The 18079-nt window shown below is 40.0% G+C and overlaps 1 protein-coding gene across 1 annotated transcript; it reads right to left on the reverse strand.

Moving 5' to 3' along the window:
* Positions 1-1056: 1056 nt before the first annotated feature.
* On the reverse strand, positions 1057-15721 carry LOC143004097 (sperm flagellar protein 2-like). The gene is made up of 33 exons (XM_076154965.1): positions 15691-15721; positions 15160-15257; positions 14656-14716; positions 14100-14326; positions 13499-13687; positions 12946-13133; positions 12283-12460; positions 11578-11797; positions 11237-11307; positions 10875-10975; positions 10507-10754; positions 10236-10311; positions 9987-10132; positions 9234-9625; positions 8861-8995; positions 8406-8537; positions 8056-8193; positions 7812-7944; positions 6813-6850; positions 6670-6726; positions 6526-6582; positions 6328-6442; positions 5738-5860; positions 5386-5530; positions 5052-5124; positions 4007-4163; positions 3794-3900; positions 3196-3378; positions 2787-2879; positions 2064-2234; positions 1737-1949; positions 1299-1489; positions 1057-1111 (listed from the first exon to the last, which is right to left on the reverse strand). Exons 1-33 carry the CDS (start codon positions 15719-15721, stop codon positions 1057-1059), a joined length of 4542 nt encoding a protein of 1513 aa, XP_076011080.1.
* Positions 15722-18079: the final 2358 nt, after the last annotated feature.

The following is an 18079-nucleotide window of genomic DNA, read 5'->3' on the forward strand; positions in this document are numbered from 1 at the left end:
ATTCTACCACCCTGAACCACACCGCTCCTCTTGTGTTTATATGAGTAGAATGTGGATGGCGGATGTGTTTCTGGCTCCTCGTTTCAAGATGGATGAGTATAAAATTATACTGTTACAAATTCAACAATGAGAAACTACTGATAGCATGGTTGAGGACTCAAATGCAGGCCACACAGGAATAAACTCGAAGTGCAGTGCGTTATTAAATTCAATAGCCCGAGTCCAAAACGTAATCGACAAAAAACAAAATCAAAATTTAGATAAAAAGAGGAGTGAACTCAAGGAACAAATGAGTTCTCTAGGAACACGACAAGAATATCCAACAGCAATGCAAGAAATTGGACATATCTCAGAAGCAACTCGACACAAGGACAACACAAGTTAGAAAACCCCCACGCAAAAGGATTTGGATTGCAAGGATGTTTCGGCGTGTAGATTTTTGGCACAACACCCTGCCTGCCATTGTCAAGAGGTTGTACAAGTTTGTTTATACCACCTTCAGCATAATATGTAGGAGGTTATTAAGTGCTGCATGAGAGGCGACAAGAGAGAACATTTGTTGAAAACAGAAATGCTGTAACACAGTAAAAGTTACACAGTATTACACTTTTTAATACTTTTTCTTATCTACCAAAGGGGAGCCACTGAGTTAGTAGATCATTTTGCCATTTTTCCATTTGTCATTTTTTACAGTCATGCATGTAAACAGGCAACACGGACCATAGAATAGCTAAAACATCACTACTGTAACCTGACAGGCATGAGCTGACAAGACAGGCTGGACATGTAGGTTATTCTGGACGATGAAGTCTTCGTAGCTGCAACCAACCAGTTATTTGTCAGAGAGGCTATAAGAAAAACAAGGCAGTCAACCCTGCCTTTACTGCTGTCATTTCAGTCATTATGTTTGACAATTATACACCAATTATAAACAGTCTTTATAGATAAAATAATATGCTATGTCTTTACCGTATTTCAAAACTTCTATGATCAGACAATATCACAATCTGTGATTTAATCAATATCAAACTGTGCAAATATCTTGCACAATATCAGTCATGCTCTGGACCTTTTCTTTATCCTGGCAGGCCTGTAGCACTTGATGAATGTTCTGAGCAAAAAAGAGACAGGAAAAGACATATGAGAAAAACACTGATAGAACGACTGAAAAAGAAAGAAAAGGGACAGGGACAGCGAGACGAGAGAGGAAATAAATGTTCAAAGAAAAAGTGTATTATATCAGCTATAAAGAATCATGACAATAATGATGCACATTGTGGACAGCCTGAGTGTGGCACACGGCAGGTGGTGTAGTAATACACAGCATGGCAGAGGGTCTCGACATGCCACACCATGTCAGGCTTACTATGAGCTTGTAGTGTACTGAACCCTCCATCAAGTTCTGGATGAAGGGATGCTGAGAGAGACATGAGAAGGGGACGTGGTCTTCAGGTCCATCGTCCAGCTCTGTGAATATATCCGCCAGGTGCTAGAGGCCAAACAGGAAGAGAAAGTAATACCATGAGGCCAGAGCCAATATAATATGAGATGGACCAAAACAACATTACGGCAAAACAATCTCTCCCAAAAACATTATGGGGGTTTTGTCGATTTGTTGCACATTTTGATGCAGGCATTGTAACTTGTAACAATATTTCCTTGACCATTTCACTGCTTGATTTATGAACATGCAGTAATCCCTTATAAACCAGGTTTGGTCCTTTCCAGTGTCATACCTCAGTGTGTTCCTCTTTGCTCATGCATGGGGAGAGGTGGCTATCTTCTGTTGTTTTAGTGCTTTTGTGGAAGATGACAGCAAGGAGAGCTGGGATAGACACATTCTGCTCACTTAACAAACTGCCCGATATGCAGTGAACATCTTCTTCTTTCTGCTCTCCATTGGAATCTGAGGAGGCGAACTCTGTAGCCTCTGCTATACTCGGCATAGACTGTGGAAACAACACAGTATGTATTTATACTATCCATACACCATAACAGAACTGAAGAGACTATTAACATTACCATATTCTGACAATAGAAGCAGGTGTCTTCTCTATACACACCTTGACAAGATGACTACTTGAAGGCCACTCGAGATGTTTTCCCAGCACCACACTAAGTGCTCTTATGAAGCCCTGGGTGGGGTCAGGATCTGCAGCAAAATACTGCAGCATTGACACATAGTGCAGAAGAGAAGGAGAGGAGGAGCATTCCGCAAACATTCGAAAAAGTAACTGTAAGGGGAGAAAAGAAAAAAATTAGATTAATTTAGATTATTTATTTTACCAGTAATTCTGGGGGCTATATCTCCTGGTGACTTTTTAGATTTTAAGTCAATATATCAATCAATATATACATTATCAAATATAATTATGTCCGATATAATATAACCATTAAATCAATCAAGACCTTCATCAATGTCAATGAGAACTTAACAGTTAAACCTCAGCAAAGGAAGGTTTTGAAACGCTACAATAGTATACCAAGGTAAACCAAAGAACACTGCTGCTTTGTGAAATAAAGTGCACTACTGTTTATCATTTCATAATGAAATAGTGATAGATGGAAAAGCTGCATGATTGCACTAGTTTGTGTACAGTCACTGTTTGGCTTGGTCATTTTTTTTGTCTTTTATCTGTAGAGCTGCATGGCTCAGGAGGCAGAACAGTTGTCTACAGATCGGAATGTTCCTGCTTCAATTTCCCATTTATGCTGACCAATGAAATTCCCCTTTACTGGGATAAATGATGTCCTTAATGTGATTTTAAAGTGCTGTTTGTACATACCTTGCGGAAGTTTGCCAGACGGTCATAAGGCAGAGGCTCAGAGGGGTCCTCGGGGACAGGTTGGACTTCCTCACTGAGAAACCACAGCTTAGTCTGGTGATAAAGAGGGACTTCAAACACTCATCTTGAGGACCTTACTGCATTTACAGCTGACATGTGCTTATACCCAGGTCCTATGTGCAAAGAGTTTCACGTTATATTACTATAGGATCGACGAAGGTGGATCAGCAACTTGCAATAAGAGTGGAAAGAACTAACTTGTAACTTGTAACTGTAATACATGATTAGATATTCGGAGCCCGACATCAGACCCTGAATATGCAGCTCAGACTCTGAATAAGCAGTATAGAGTATGCATCATAAAGTTGACTGTGGGTGTTTGACTGTGTGGATGTATCTGAAGACAAACCTGTAGATACTGTTCTTCATGAATAAAGCCTGTGTTGCCAGTATCTGCTGCCTGGAAACGATGCAACACATCCAGCAGCTGTGTTAGAGAGGGAAAGGGCCAAGGGAGGGCAGCACTGAGCAGAAACCGACGCCAGTCAATCAACTTCGAGTCTTCTGTTAGTAAAGATACTATCTCTGACAACTGGGGACAGAAAAGGGAGGGGACAATATTATTGCAGACTGCAATGTTTTATTTGGTTTATATCACTCAAATCTGTGTTTACATTATGCAAAAAGCAGATATAAGAGTGAAGGATTTGTGTGCCCTGCTCTCTGTACAGTGTTATTGCATGTGATGTTATTGCATTAGATTATTTCCATCAACTCAGAGTGTAAAATACTTTCATGGCTATATAACATGTTAAGTATGTCGGAATATATACATAGACCAAATTAGCCTATTTTCTGTAAATTACAATCATTTGAAAATCAAAATTAATTTAAGTTTTAAACATTAAAACGTCACCCAATAACTTTCTGGTCAAATAATGGAATTCATCTTCTTGGGCTCAATCTCTGAGTTTCAAAAGCTTTAAAACATGCTCAGATTAGCCAACCTGTGTTTTGTCCATGTTGACCCATGGTTCAGGGAAGTTGTTTCCGCCCGTATCAACAGAGATGATGTCCGAAAGAAACTTACGAAACTCAATGCTGGACATCTGACCTGCAAGTTAGTGAAGGAGGTTGGATGAATGAATGAATAGATACGGTAGTTACACAGGAAATGGATAAAACCAGTGAAGAGGCTGGTATGACTCCCCTGTATGTACCTGACGGGGCCACGCTGCACAGCTGTTGGTAAAGAAACTCCAGCTGAACAATGGTCAGCATGGACTGGGTGGATTTCTCCAAAGGGGGTGGACGAGGAGAGGCAGGTAAGCTGGGTACCACCTGCAGGTCTGCATTCAGATAAATGTCAGTAGATTCCTAGAGAAGAGAATAAGGAGATTATTTAAGAATAAAATGCAAAAGTGATACAAGTCAAGGCCACTTTATTGACATCGCACTATTTATACACAAAGGAGCCTCTATGTGCTTCACATAAAAATATGTTAAAAGACATCTTCAGAAACAATAAAATAAACAAAATAAAAGGATGCTTAAAAAGACAAGATACAATAAAAATCAAAACTTATATGATCAACAACTAACGGATGAAGTAAAATCAAAGTGTATTTTATCAAAGTGCAAGGTTTATAGCTTTTGCAAAAATCAAATGTTAACAGACTGGTCCCAGATGACCTACGGTGGCTTGAGGGTTCATATTGATAGCATGCAGTGATTTAGGGATGAGCAGCAGTATTTTAGACGAGTATGTTCAAATTCTTTACTCTTTGTTAGAACTCCCAGAACAAGCTGTAGCTGCCTAAAAGCTTTTTCATATAAGCCTTAAGGTATGTAGAAGCAATGAGTTTGAAATCTGCGTAGATCCCTTACATGTGTCACCTTTTACATTTGTTGTTAGGGTGAAGGCAAAAAGTGGAACAAGGGCAGTCTTTGTCCAAAATACAATGCCAAATCCTAGTTTAATCCGAATTTATCTTCAGATTCTGGTTAAATAAGCAGATATCTTTCCAGGAAGTGTTGATCTTCTTTTAAATGATTGAATTGGAATTTGCTAATCTGGTCCAATTGTGTGTGGGAAAAGACAGAAAGTTCAGTTGAGTATCTTGTAAGAATCCTCATGTGGTGGCACATTTTCTGCTGTCCTCTCTACCACAGTTGTGTTGATTGTTGAAGACAAGATTTGTGATCACCATGACCTTAACCAGAATAAACATTCAAATAGTGGAGGAAAGGATCCTCTTTATTTACCAACACCAGCTCATTCTGCATCATCTGTCCGGACTCAATATGGTGGCAAACCACTTCTGTCAGTTGTTCAATACTGGGGACAAAGACACAGACCGATGTGAAACATCATACAAGACAGCTTTGCTTTTACATGATAGAAATGTCTACCTCTCAGTGGAGATGATGTATTGTTATTGCACATATTGATAGTGTGTCAAATCAGTTCTAGAGATTTGTATAAATGCATGCGCACCATCATGACATTATCTCTCAGTATTAAGCGTTGTAGTCATTCCCACACCTTGTATTAACACATAGCACACACTGCATGCATGCACACACATTAATATCATACCTCTTCATTTCTGCACAATAATGTGCTTTTAAGCACTCGTCCATGTTGTTCTTTACCAAAGTCTGCTCTGTTCTGCCTTGCAGGGAACGCAGCATCTCTATACCACAAGCTTTCACAAGCTCAATACGTCCCTTTACCGCACGCTCTGGAAAATGCAAAAATATATGAAAGAAAATATGCACCAACAAACAATTAACCGCAGCAGCATAAATTAATAAGCATATTCACTATATGTACACATGAGCACTTGAAACCCATATTTTCCGGTTTTTAGTGCTTCATAATAAAATGATATAATGATCACATCTACAGTAGTAGAAAAAGCTGCATCTGTAAACATGCATGTGTATACCCTCATAATCCAGCGCAGCTTCATACTCTTTGAGTATGTTTCCTCTCACGTCTTGTTTCTGATTGTTCTCTTGGCTGTTTTCGTCGACAGGTTCAGGGCTGGTAGCTGGAGGTGCAGATGGACCTAAAGAGACACGTTGGGAGGAAAGATACAGACTGTATAAAATACACAATTGTTGAAAATAGGAGAGCACACAGGTTCACCTAAACAGTAGATATGCAGACAGAGGTTTCATCTCCTCTCAGGTATCTTTATTCTTACTGTTGCTTAGTTTTTCTATTCACTCATGGGCAGTTAAAGTATAACTTTTTTAAATATTACATCTCAACATGTGTTATTACAATTTCTTTTTCTTTTGACACCTTTGAAATGTGTTAACTATTTTCGGCTCTTAAAATGTTGCGCTCTGATTTCTGGATTTTGTTTGTCTTTGTTTATCTAGCTCAATGAAAGCTAATTTCTTAATTGGATTTGATGATGATTTTTATTATAAGTTAATTATCAGTAGTTGTACCATCACATAGCACATGTCTGAGATCACTATTCACTAGTGTCCCAGCTCTCTACAAACAAACAAAAACCAAACATGCCTTTTTTTCCTGGTGCCGCCTTTTTCTTCTTTGCAGAGGCTTTTGAAGGCTTCTTTTCTTTCTCTTGTGGAGGCTCTTTTGTCTCTACCTCTTTCGGTTGGGTCACTAATGACACCTATACAAATGTATAACCCATGCAATTGATAAGACAATAAAATTGCATTCTTGGTAAGAATGTGTACGCACACAGTGCATTACCCAAGTGTCGATAGCTGTTAGTGCAGCCTCGTAGTCGGTGATCAGTTTGTCAGAGGGCTATAAGAGATAAAACAGGGTCAATATATGTTCTTGCAAGTACCTATCACCATGTTTGAATATGTCTTCGTGGAACACACATAATACCCTAAACAGTCGAAGACCATCCTTAAGTACAAAATTGAGAGCTGAACAGAACAGGACCTGACACAGAAATGTAAGAAAGTTAAACAGAGAAAGCGAGGAAACCTGATTTGTATTGACCTTGGCAGGCTCTTCCTGTCGCTGACCAGTGTTGGAAGGACGATGTCGCGGGAGAAGGGGAATACTGGGGAAGAGGGCAGAGTTGTTTATGTGAGTGTTGAAGGGGCAGTGAGGAAACAGACTGCATACTTTTTGACGGTAACATACAATAGGGCTTCTCTCTTACAGTTTAGTTTTCGGCTTCTCCTCTTCATCATCTGCTTCATCACAGACACTTGTGGCCTCTGAATCATTGCTGGTGGCACACAGTCATTATGTTACTTTCTCTACTCGTTCAATATTTCACACACATCAATTTAATTTAAGGTACCTATACATATTCAGTATTTCAACCACATCAATGTCCAGACTGTACAAGCTCTTCAAATGACAACTGATATAGCACCTTCCGATAAAACAATAATGGTACTGTGCATTGTAATACGAGCATACAAGTGCACAGAATCAAGTCAATTAAGAACTATCCAGGGCAGCGTGGCGCGTCAGTGAGATGAGCTTCACCTGGGTTAATTGGACTTTATAATTGGCATTATAAGCTGCTCTGGCGTCTAAGTCCGTCTCTCTGCTCCCCTGCTGATGTCTGTTTGGTTATGTTTGTACTTTGTTTTCAACATACAAGGCAACTTTATTTATATAGCACAATTCATACACAAGGGAAACTAGATGTGCTTCACATAAAGACTTGTTAAAATTCATTTGCAATAAAAGAATGCATAAAAAGAGAACAAAAGAAGAAGAACAAAATCAAAACATATTTGATCATTTAAATTAGAGAATAAAATAATAAAATCGTAAAGTGTATTATATCAAAGTGCATGGTTTACAGCTAAGTGCAAAGGTTGTAGATTAACAGAATGCACAGGTGAACATAAAAGTGCATGCAAGTGAATTTCTCTTAAAAAAAAACAATAGAATCAGAATAGGCTGAGAGAGAGAGCATTGTGAGCAGAGAGTCCCAGACTGCATGGGACTCGCGATGAATGACTGAATTCAGTTTATTCTGGCAAGGGTGTTTCTTGCCTAACCATACCTTTCTGTGAGGTCCATTAGAGAGACACAGAGGAAGTCAGAGGGCTGCTCAGGCAGCACCGGCATGTGCATGGCCACATAGTAGCTTCTGAGAATGCATAATGTGTCCTGGAAACGGTCCAACTCCACCTAAACAGTATGTAGAGTTCAAGATCACATTTTGCAAGAAACTGAAAGGCGGATTCAAGAAATAAACAGATTAAAATCTGTCAAATGATTAAAAGAAAATGGAAATGTTACCTGCATGAGTGTTGAGTAGTGATTCATGAGGATATCAGTGTGGTCATTCAACCACTCATCTCCAATGATGACGGACTTCTCTTGCTCTTCCTCTTCCTTACGTTTTTTACAAATATACCGCAAAGATTCACACAGGTCCTGCACATATAACACAACAGAAAGAGGGGTTTAATCTCTCAGTATATTTCTTATTTTTACACTACAATTTAGATCAGTCTCTGGTGTGTTACCTTGAGTCATTTCCACTCAGTTTTATGTTTCTTATTGTACGTCTTAATCAGGTCTTTTCTAGTCTGCACTTTTCTTGTAGCATGCTGCATACTGCTATAATTTTGATTTTACAATCTTACATCCAGTCTCTGATGCAGCTCTGCCTTGGTATCGTCATTGTGTCTCATATCATCAGGTATGCTGTTGAAGTCTGTCTGCCACCGAGACACAGCCTCCTGCTTCAGGTCTGGGCGTCCCAGGTACATCTTATACTCCTCCATGGAGACACTGTAAATATAAGTTAAAACAATCTCATGCTTGAAAGTAATAGGGCCCAGGTAATAAAAGTTTGATAATCTATACAGTAATTAACACACAGTCAGCACAAAGATGCTTTTGTTTACTCTTTAAACTTTGAACATTCCTGTCAGTATATGTGATACAAACACACATACTGACAGAAATGTGTACATAAAATATGTTCACTCAAGCGGCTGTGCTTATTCAGCTACTGATATTATAACATATTTAAAGTTAGAAAGATGTAGTGATCATACACTATATAAACTGAAATAATCAGAACTCCAGGTCTTGCCAGATACCTGAGGTTGTATAGTTTGTGGATGATCACGGTGCGTTCTGATCGTAGTTCCTGCATCACAAATTTTATGTTGCTCACATAAGATTCACACACAGTGTCCCAATGGGGGCACAAATACTCTGGGATCTCCTGCAGGTGGAGATGGACAGAAATCATTAGCAGAAGAGGAGAAGAGGAGGAAGTAAAAGAGGGAAAAGTGGACAGGAGAAAGGTGGGAAATGAAAGCGAATATGTGGGCAAAGATGGAAGTGACAACATCAAAATCTAAATATAATGTCATAGACAAACCCAGGTTTCTTAAGGACAAAAATAGTAATGTGCTTCCCACTTTAATAAGCAAAACAAACAAACAGAGAGTGCAACCTACCGGAGGCAGGGGTTCGTCCACATATACCCAGCTGGGTGAACCTGAAAGAGGAGGGGCTGCCTCAGTTGAGCTATCAGGGTTTTCTGGAGCGTTCTCAGTTGAGCTCTGAGGGTTTTCCTCAGTGTTCTCAGTTGAGCCATCGGGGTTTTCTTGAGCGTTCTCAGTTGAGCTCTGCAGGTTTTCCTGAGTGTTCTCAGTTGAGCCATCAGGGTTTTCTTGAGCGTTCTCAGTTGAGCTCTGAGGGTTTTCCTGAGTGTTCTCAGTTGAGCCATCAGGGTTTTCTTGAGCGTTCTCAGTTGAGCTCTGCAGGTTTTCCTGAGTGTTCTCAGTTAAGCTCTGAGGGTTTTCCTGAGAGTTCTCATTGGACAAGGACGGAACTGGTTCCCCTCCAACTGATTAGGCAGATAAATGTTTATCATATCACCACCACGCAGTAGAATTCTGTATATTAAATTGAATCATTGAAGATGAATTATGATGGATTTATTTTCCCATTGACCACGAAAAACTTCTGATCTATGGGGGGGCGCTATAGATCAGAGGGGGCGCTAAAGAAAAAGTTTGGGAAACACTGCTCTACATCATAGAGTAACAGACAAAAACTTAACAGTGCTCTGATAAAATAAAATATATTTTAAGAATACATTTCAGTGTGGGTTGCTGGAAAATGTTTTACATTTATTGATGTTACTTACTCTACACAAGTCTAATAATGTAACATTCACTATGTATTGCAAATAAATAACCACTTACCTTTCATCATAACTTGCTGCAGGACTGTTTCCACGCTCTTGTAAAGTTCCTCCTCCTCCATATCTGCATGAACATGGACCAAAATATTTTGCGTCCCACCAAAGAATTTCTCTAGTTTTGGCCAGGTGTCCTGAAAGGCTGTGATCCTTGTGTGTGGAGTAGGAGAGGGGAGGGGAAGGGGGGGAGTATTGTTTTGAGAGAATTTCTTTTTAGTCTTGTTGCCCTTCCACACCTTTCAGTCATACTTACCTGTGTTGTATCTTTGCTATCTCGAAGCTTTTGTCTCTGGGAAGGAGGGCTGTAGCAGCAGGAGTGACACCAGTATCTTTACTGGGTTTGGGAGTTAGCGTAGCATCTTCTACCCCACTGGAAGCACCAGGTGCACTGGTGGTAATAGTCCCATGGCCCACAGTCCCCCTTGTGTCTACACAAAGTACAAGCAGAAACAAATAGTACACAATGATAGAACAATGTTGAAGTGCTTGTGACATCAGATGTCATCACATCAAGTATGACCTACATGTCTGATTGACTGCACGTCTGACAACACACTCATCAGAAATATCCAGCAGCAGAGCCACATCCAGGACAGAACCCGGGGGTGGTGGTGTTTTTTCTTCATCAGGTTCAAATGCTAGCTTTGTCCTGCTGCTAACAACTTCACTCTTTACATCTGCAGGCCCACCTAGGGCTTTCTCTAGCAGGCAAGCTTGTGTGATGTCCACTGGAAACCCATCAAGGACCCAACCACATTTAGTTGGAACCTGCCTAGACCATGGAAAGTAGGACGAGGAAATTAAAGCTCTGAATCTGAATTTTACTGCAGAGTCCAAGTGAACTCCAATTGGAACTGGTATAACTATATAGGAATTACGGTTATGGACTTACATGATAGCCTCCACTACAATGTCTACCAACAGTTCATTAGGGATGACATTGCCGCTCCTCAGCTCCTTGTCCACAGCTGCTCCCAGCATAGCCTTGGTAGACTGCTGGAGGAAAGGGATACATCTAAGTATTTAGGATGGGTTAGAAGAAAGTTACTAGAATATAAATATATTATGGAATTCGGAATTAAGTATTGCTTTTGATAGGTCACTCAAGGTCTGGATAGGAAGTAAGATTGCTTAAGATTGAAATTATAACATTGTGTATGAATTGTGCATAATAAAAGAACAAATAAACACACATTTTACATGACAAGAATCAGACAGTAGTGAAAGTATAATACTGTGTTAAATTTGACAAACCCCTTCATTCTGGTAAGCATCACGTGCCTCCTCTATGAGTGTGTCAGCTGATAAGACATATATGCCTTTGGCTAGAGAATAGGACATACAAGTGCACACACACTCACGCACGCACGCACACGCACCCGCACACGCACATGCGCACACGCGCGCGCACACACACACACACACACACACACACACACACACACACACACACAATTATGACAATTATATTATACATCAATTATTATTAGAGATCATCAATTATCCAACACAATTTCCGTAAACACAGCAGGGTGCAGTGATGTGTGTTTATGATGTGTGTACGCCCATCTGTCTTTAGGATGTACACTGTCTACCTTTTGCAATCTTGGCCAGGCAGGTGCTCTTGCCCGAACAAAGCTTGCCCAGGACACAGGCCTTGATTTTAGAGTGAGGTATAGTTGGCAGAGATTCCAAGACCGGAGGATGGACAATGTTCCTCAGCCGTAGGGCAACATGTCCGAGAATCCTGTTATTGATCAGGGGTAACTTGGGCTCCCCTGCTTCCTCTGGCCATGCCCACTCACCTACCCAATTCTGATGAACAAATTAAAACAGGGATAACACAAAGAGAATCTTCAGTCTCCAGAGGCAGTTCAGGTAGAGAAGAATGAGAGAAAACAAGTGTACAAGTACAACGACATGTAGAAAGGCTGGTAAAGCACACAGAGGGTGACATGGTTGTATAAAACAATAGATGGGTAAGTAACAAAACAAGATTAACAGTTGAAATCTACTGTATCATTCTTTCATGACAGTAATATTCCTATAGAGAGTGAGTCAAACTCAGTATCTTAAATGTCAAAAAAGCAACCTCTCTGTGTGAATACCTGATACCAAAATAATTCAGTTGTATTCACTGTGGTTGAAATTGTGTTATAAGCAAACAACTTATTTAGTGAGTGATTATTTTAATAATAATCATATATAATATCTATTTTCAGATAATGCAATAATCTGCAAACTAAAGCTACCTGCACTGTATAAAACAGTACACATTGCAGTTTCCATTTCAAACTCACAGTGTATTCATCATAGTCCTGGCTGTTGAGTTTCTCTTGTTTTTCAAATTCTACAGGGTCAAGTGGGCTTGAGGACTCAAACCCTGGCTGCTGGCCCTCCACAGTCACCGTCTCATAGAGAGGTAGACCACTTATCAGCATTTCCTTCCACTCTCTAATCAGCTTTTCTGGAATTTGACTGGATATAGCAGAGGAAAACATTTGACAAGAGTCAAGGCAAGCCTTAAAAACTGTCACACATTCTTATTATAAAACCATAATAACACATTCAAATATGGTCTAGCTCATAATTGTTAGTATAAACCTGTGCAGTAAGCACAAATTCCACAAATGATGGACCTGAATGATGAACAAACAAAAAAAAGACAATTTCATACTGATCTGCACAACGTCCACAATATGTATGTATGTGCTCTACTGATAGTAATTTACCCATTTTGTATGTTCAATGATGAATTAGCTAATTGAATTGGAATTTGAGAAAGACAGAATGTTGAACTCCCCTGATTTCAATTGACCTCTGGTCAGTTGTACATGTAATGGTTTCAGTTTTGCTCATCTGTTCACAAGGCTTTTTACCTCTCATTTTGCACTACACTTCTGCTACAGGTCAGTTTGGAAGTCTTAGGCCAGATATGCACTCAGAGCAGTTGTGTGACATACTTCCAAGTGAGCAGACGATATTCTCCAACCTTGGTGGCCAAATCCACAATTTGCTCGAAAATCTCCAAACAGCTCTTGAAGCGCTTCTTGTGTTTGATCTGAGCACGCTCAGCAGCAAGCCTGTTGCAGCACTCCAGCTCCTTTTTGATCTCGTCAGCATGGTCCAGCTTAGCCTGCCGAATTAAAGCCTATAGTCAACCAGAGAGCAGGAATAAGTGGAAATGGCAGAGCACAAAGATTTTAGCTAAGCAATATGATTTTAAGTAATAAAGAAAGCTATAACACGCTGACTAAAAAGACAAAACAGCTAGGTGCTCTTCAAATAAAGAATCCAACGTAACTTGCTGATGTTGTAGATGCAGAGCAACTTTATGAAGTCATCTGGGGGTATACTGATGTGGGGAACTGTCAAAGTCTCCTATCATTGCCTGGCAATGTTTCATAAGATAATGCTAATATACTACTCCTTCTCTGTCCCTATGGACCAAGACAGAATGCACCTGTCACTGATATAGTGTGAAAGTAACTACAAAGATAATTTGTCCAATCTCACCGCCTCCATCTCCAGAGCTTCACGTAACTCCTTCTCTCTCTGCTGCTGGTACTGCTGCTCTCTGAAGAGACGGTTCTTCAGCATCACCTCCTTCTGCAGGCGCATCTGGAGAAGCTGCATCGCCAAGCATTGTTCCTGCCGAGTCTGACGTGTCAGACGCTTCACCAACTGATCCTCTCGCTGTGCCTCCTGTAGAGGAGCAGAGGTGATTGATTAAGTAACTGATCTGATTATTGATTCGTTGGAACCCTTGAGAGAGGAGGAGAAGAGACGAGAAGAGAGGAGAAAAGAATAGAATAAAAAATAGAATGGTACATACATGAAAAGGTGAAGTGACAATAATACAATCTTACTTTGAACTCAAATTTCTGTGAATGCGATGTTTGTTTAAATGGTGGTTTAAGGTAGGTGCCTTGAGGTAGGGAAAGAATAAGAGTGCCATGCCACAGGCTCACAGATGGGCGAGGACATGTAAAGGTGCATTGGTTGCGATTACCCTAGTTTGCATATACATGAATACAAACCATAGCTAGTAAGAGAGAAGCACAGGCATTCACCTTTCCACAACTGCGAAAGATGGAAGTGTAAGTGTAGGTTTCACCTGCTGCGCTTCATGGGCCATCAGTTGCTCCATTAGAAATTTGCATCGTCTTTTCACTCTCTGCTGGCGAGACGTGGCGTCGTCCTCCAACCTCTGTCGGATCTCCTGAATGTACTTGCTACTGGATTGCAGCACCAGTTTCGTGCTACTTTCAGAAAGCTCACAGCCGGAGTTGTTGCCACCATGAGGAAATTCACTGGAATTGTTTGAATAAAGTATGAATTCGTCTTAATTTAATATTAGATCTAGAACTGGAATGCCAAGTTCAGCAATTGGAGAAAAGGGGAAAATCCAAAGAACTTATTCCACTGACCATATAGTCACCATTAGAAAGAATGTATTCATAGAAGTAATGCATCTATTTACTTTTTGCCTTTGTTTTATAAAGAATGTTACATGGTCTTTGCCAACCAAAGCTTAGTCTACCTTCAGTTCTGACTACCTTTTACAGGTACTTTGATGTCACGTTTTGGAATAAAATATTCATTCAAATTCATAAATGCATACATGATTATTATTGTAACTTTCCTTTTCTTTCACCTTGAAGGGGAGGTACAGTCAAAAGTAGCACATTTGTTCTTGTTCTTCTCAAATTGTGCTATCTGAGCCTGGACTTCCTGTATGGACAGCAAGGTGGACAGACACAATACAATTAATTTTCACTGTTTGAATATATAAAGCATTGATTTGCAGAAAATGGATAGTAAAAATGTGTTATTTTTATTGTGCATTGCAAGTAGCATCATTCAAACTAATGTTAGGTTAAAATGAAATCAAAAAATGATAAACAAAAAAAAGCATTACATAAAGTTAAAAAAGGTTTGATTGATGTGACCTGGATTGCAAAATCAAAATATGAATGAAGGTTAAATGGAGCCCCATCCTATCAATTACATAAAAAAGCTCTAAGCAGCAACACACACTAGGTTTAATCGCGATAAAATGCATTCACATTAATTGATGATTAACAATGTACTTGGCCGGCACCATGTCTGCTGGGATCATTAAGCCCCTGTTCTGTAGCTGACAGCCAGCCAGCCAGTATCACATCATGACACACCTGTGCTTTGCGATCCCTGTGTCGCTGCTCCTCTTGTTCCTTCTGTAGGCTCTGTAGGGACCTGTAGGCAGGCGGCTTGGGCACCTGGGCAATGACAACTTTTTTTACGAGGAAGCAACAAGGAGCAAAAGGAAGCAGTGGTGGGAGGTGCTGTTCAATGAGGATGGGAAAATGGGGCTCAAGTGTAGGTGCAGGCTTTCACTCAACACTGATTTAGCATTGTGGTCATATGTATGAACACTGCACAAAGAAATGTTACAGTGAAATATGAAACACAACAGAGGTCAGAGGCTAAATATTGAGGTTGTGATTTCGCCTCTTTCACATGGGTTGTTTCCAATGGACAGTTTTGCATATTTAGCACTTAGATTTTTTTATACTCTTAAATGAATCCAAAAGCTGCTGTCCGCTGATACGTCAGACATTGCTCCAGTTTACAGTGTGAGCGTGGAGGAGACTAATTGCACATCTTTAACCCAAAAATCCTCTTGCTCCCTCTCTAGACAGTGATTGGTGCGATGGCAGGCTCACAGGGTGCAGCGACCCCGTCCCCTTCCTCCATTGAACCAATACTGGTAAAGCACTCATTCAGCACCACGGACAGGGCCGGAGGGTTCTGAACTCCAAAAACATGGCAAGCCGTTTAAACATTTCAAGTATTATTCGTTTGAATTTCGACATCAACATTAAAAAAACGTGATATCAAATCTAAAACAGTTCATATCCACGTGGTTTGGGCGAAACGAAACGAAAGTATAACAAAAACAACAACAAAATGATATCAAAATTCAAGAACGTGATATCAAATCTCAAAAAGTTGAATTCAGAAACCACAAAGTTGATGCTGTGTTGCGTTAAGCCGTTTTAACATGAAGCAAAAAAATGATATCAAAAATCCGAAATGTGATATAAAACGTGATGTAAGGAAGTAGGTTAGCTGTTAAAACGGCTTCTTATACCTTTGAAGCAATGGGCTTTTTTTTTCTTTTACCTCAGGGTCTTGAAAAATGTTAAACAACAACAATAATAATAATAATACAACCTTCTTTCCTTCTCTCTAGCTCGCACTCCTTCCCCCCTCTCTCTGTATAAAAAACATCTCCAAAATGTCCTATAACTGTATGCGCACTGTCATGTCAAATGTTTGCTTCAATAATATATATATATATATATATACCAAAGTGCATTAAGTTTAACCTTTTTGGAAGAACCTTCAGCTTCTTCAGAATTGGGACAATCCATTGTTTCCTCGTATGGTTCTAGAAAAAATGAGGTAATTTGTTGTTCTGTGGAAACTAAGGAAGAATTCAATCAGAAACAGAGTTATGGCGTCAGATATCATGTCTTTAACACGAGCGCGCTCCTGCCAGTTATGAGCGGGACCGAGCACAGACGAGAACGAGGATAGCTCTCTTCTTCAATACATCTGGCGTCAGAGAAGCTCGCGTTTCACTTTTTAGCGCTTTGATAAGAGAACATCTTACCGGGCCAGTTGCTTTGTGGCGTCAGGTGGCCATCTTTGAGCTACTAACAGCCATGAGCGCGTAGTCGGCTGATGTTTCATGCACTTAAACGTCGTTTTGAGCGCCGCGTTCCCGATTTACGCCCTAAAATGTAAATATTATAAATTTAGTCTGCGCACTTGGTTTACATTTGGACCGCACTCATTACTGTTGGTGGAGCTGTCCTATTGAAGACACTACCTGACGTCATACATGCATGTTTACTGTTACTTGCTGAAGGCGAATATTAGTCTTGCGTTTGGTGGCTGGACACAGAATAACAAAATTGATGAACTGCTGAAAGTGTTTCGATGAATGAAACGACAATTATAGTGTAACCTTAGTTAATGTGTACTTGACTTTCTATTAATTTTATATTTTATGACTATTTCAATCACATACGTTTACTTATCTCAATTGATTAACAGGTTGAATATTTGTAACTTTTTAATTCCCCTAGGTGATAATTGGTTCCTATCTGCCCTTGTTTTAGGAGGGACAATTAGAGAATAGAGATTACTACCCAGCAGAGGGAGAGTGGCACATGTTGCAGTCAGAGTGGTATTTAATTTCCCTGTGTTGGGGACATTATATTGCCAAGTTGGTGACATTATAAAAGATGTAAGAAGAAATGAGGAGCCGAACTGTAGCCCGTTCTTGCCCACAGCGATATGAACTGGAGGACGTTACGACACCTAGAAACGAGGGTTGCAATAGTTTTGCAAACATCTACGACAGCATTACGTATTCCCGTCTAGCGCTTCTCGAACACGCTGACGTAACTGCACTGTGAAACAAAGTGTGTTGCAAATGTTGCCGAACAGGCAATGCAACTGCAACCGACACCTGCTGTTATTGAGTGATGGCGTGATGATGGAGACAAACGTAGCATCCAAATGGCTTTTTCTTTCTTTTTTTTCTTTTTACCCTCGTTGCACCACAACTCCAAAAATATCAAGATTTATTGTTGCAGCACCCTTTGTTGTTTCTGTCTGATTTGCAGCTGTCAGCATGCAGTGAACTGTCTGCTTTGACACATTTAGCCGTAAAACATGACGTGATATTGGTTCTTGGGTGGATTAAGGACCATGTGCAATGTCCAGAGCACTGTAATGCACCAAACTATACAACTGCTGTTTTGGTCTATACTGAAACGAATCCTGTCACATTTACAGTAATGTACTGGCACCTGAGGTTACCAGAATTTTAACAGTTAAAAATGCGCGAATATAAAAAATATTACAGTACAAATTATTGTACGTGTATTACAAGTGTAGAGAGAAACAAAACACACTCACTCAGATGATGACAACTCTTAACAACTATAAACTATAACTAGAAATCACAGGAGAAACATACAGTATATAAACACTACAGATCTCAGCAATAACAGCAGGAAGATGACAAATGGACATGGT

The sequence above is a fragment of the Genypterus blacodes genome, unplaced genomic scaffold (genome assembly GCF_046128005.1).
Source record: "Genypterus blacodes isolate CSIRO-AG114 ecotype Tasmania unplaced genomic scaffold, CSIRO-AGI_Gbla_v1 ptg000008l_1, whole genome shotgun sequence".
NCBI lineage: Eukaryota > Metazoa > Chordata > Actinopteri > Ophidiiformes > Ophidiidae > Genypterus > Genypterus blacodes.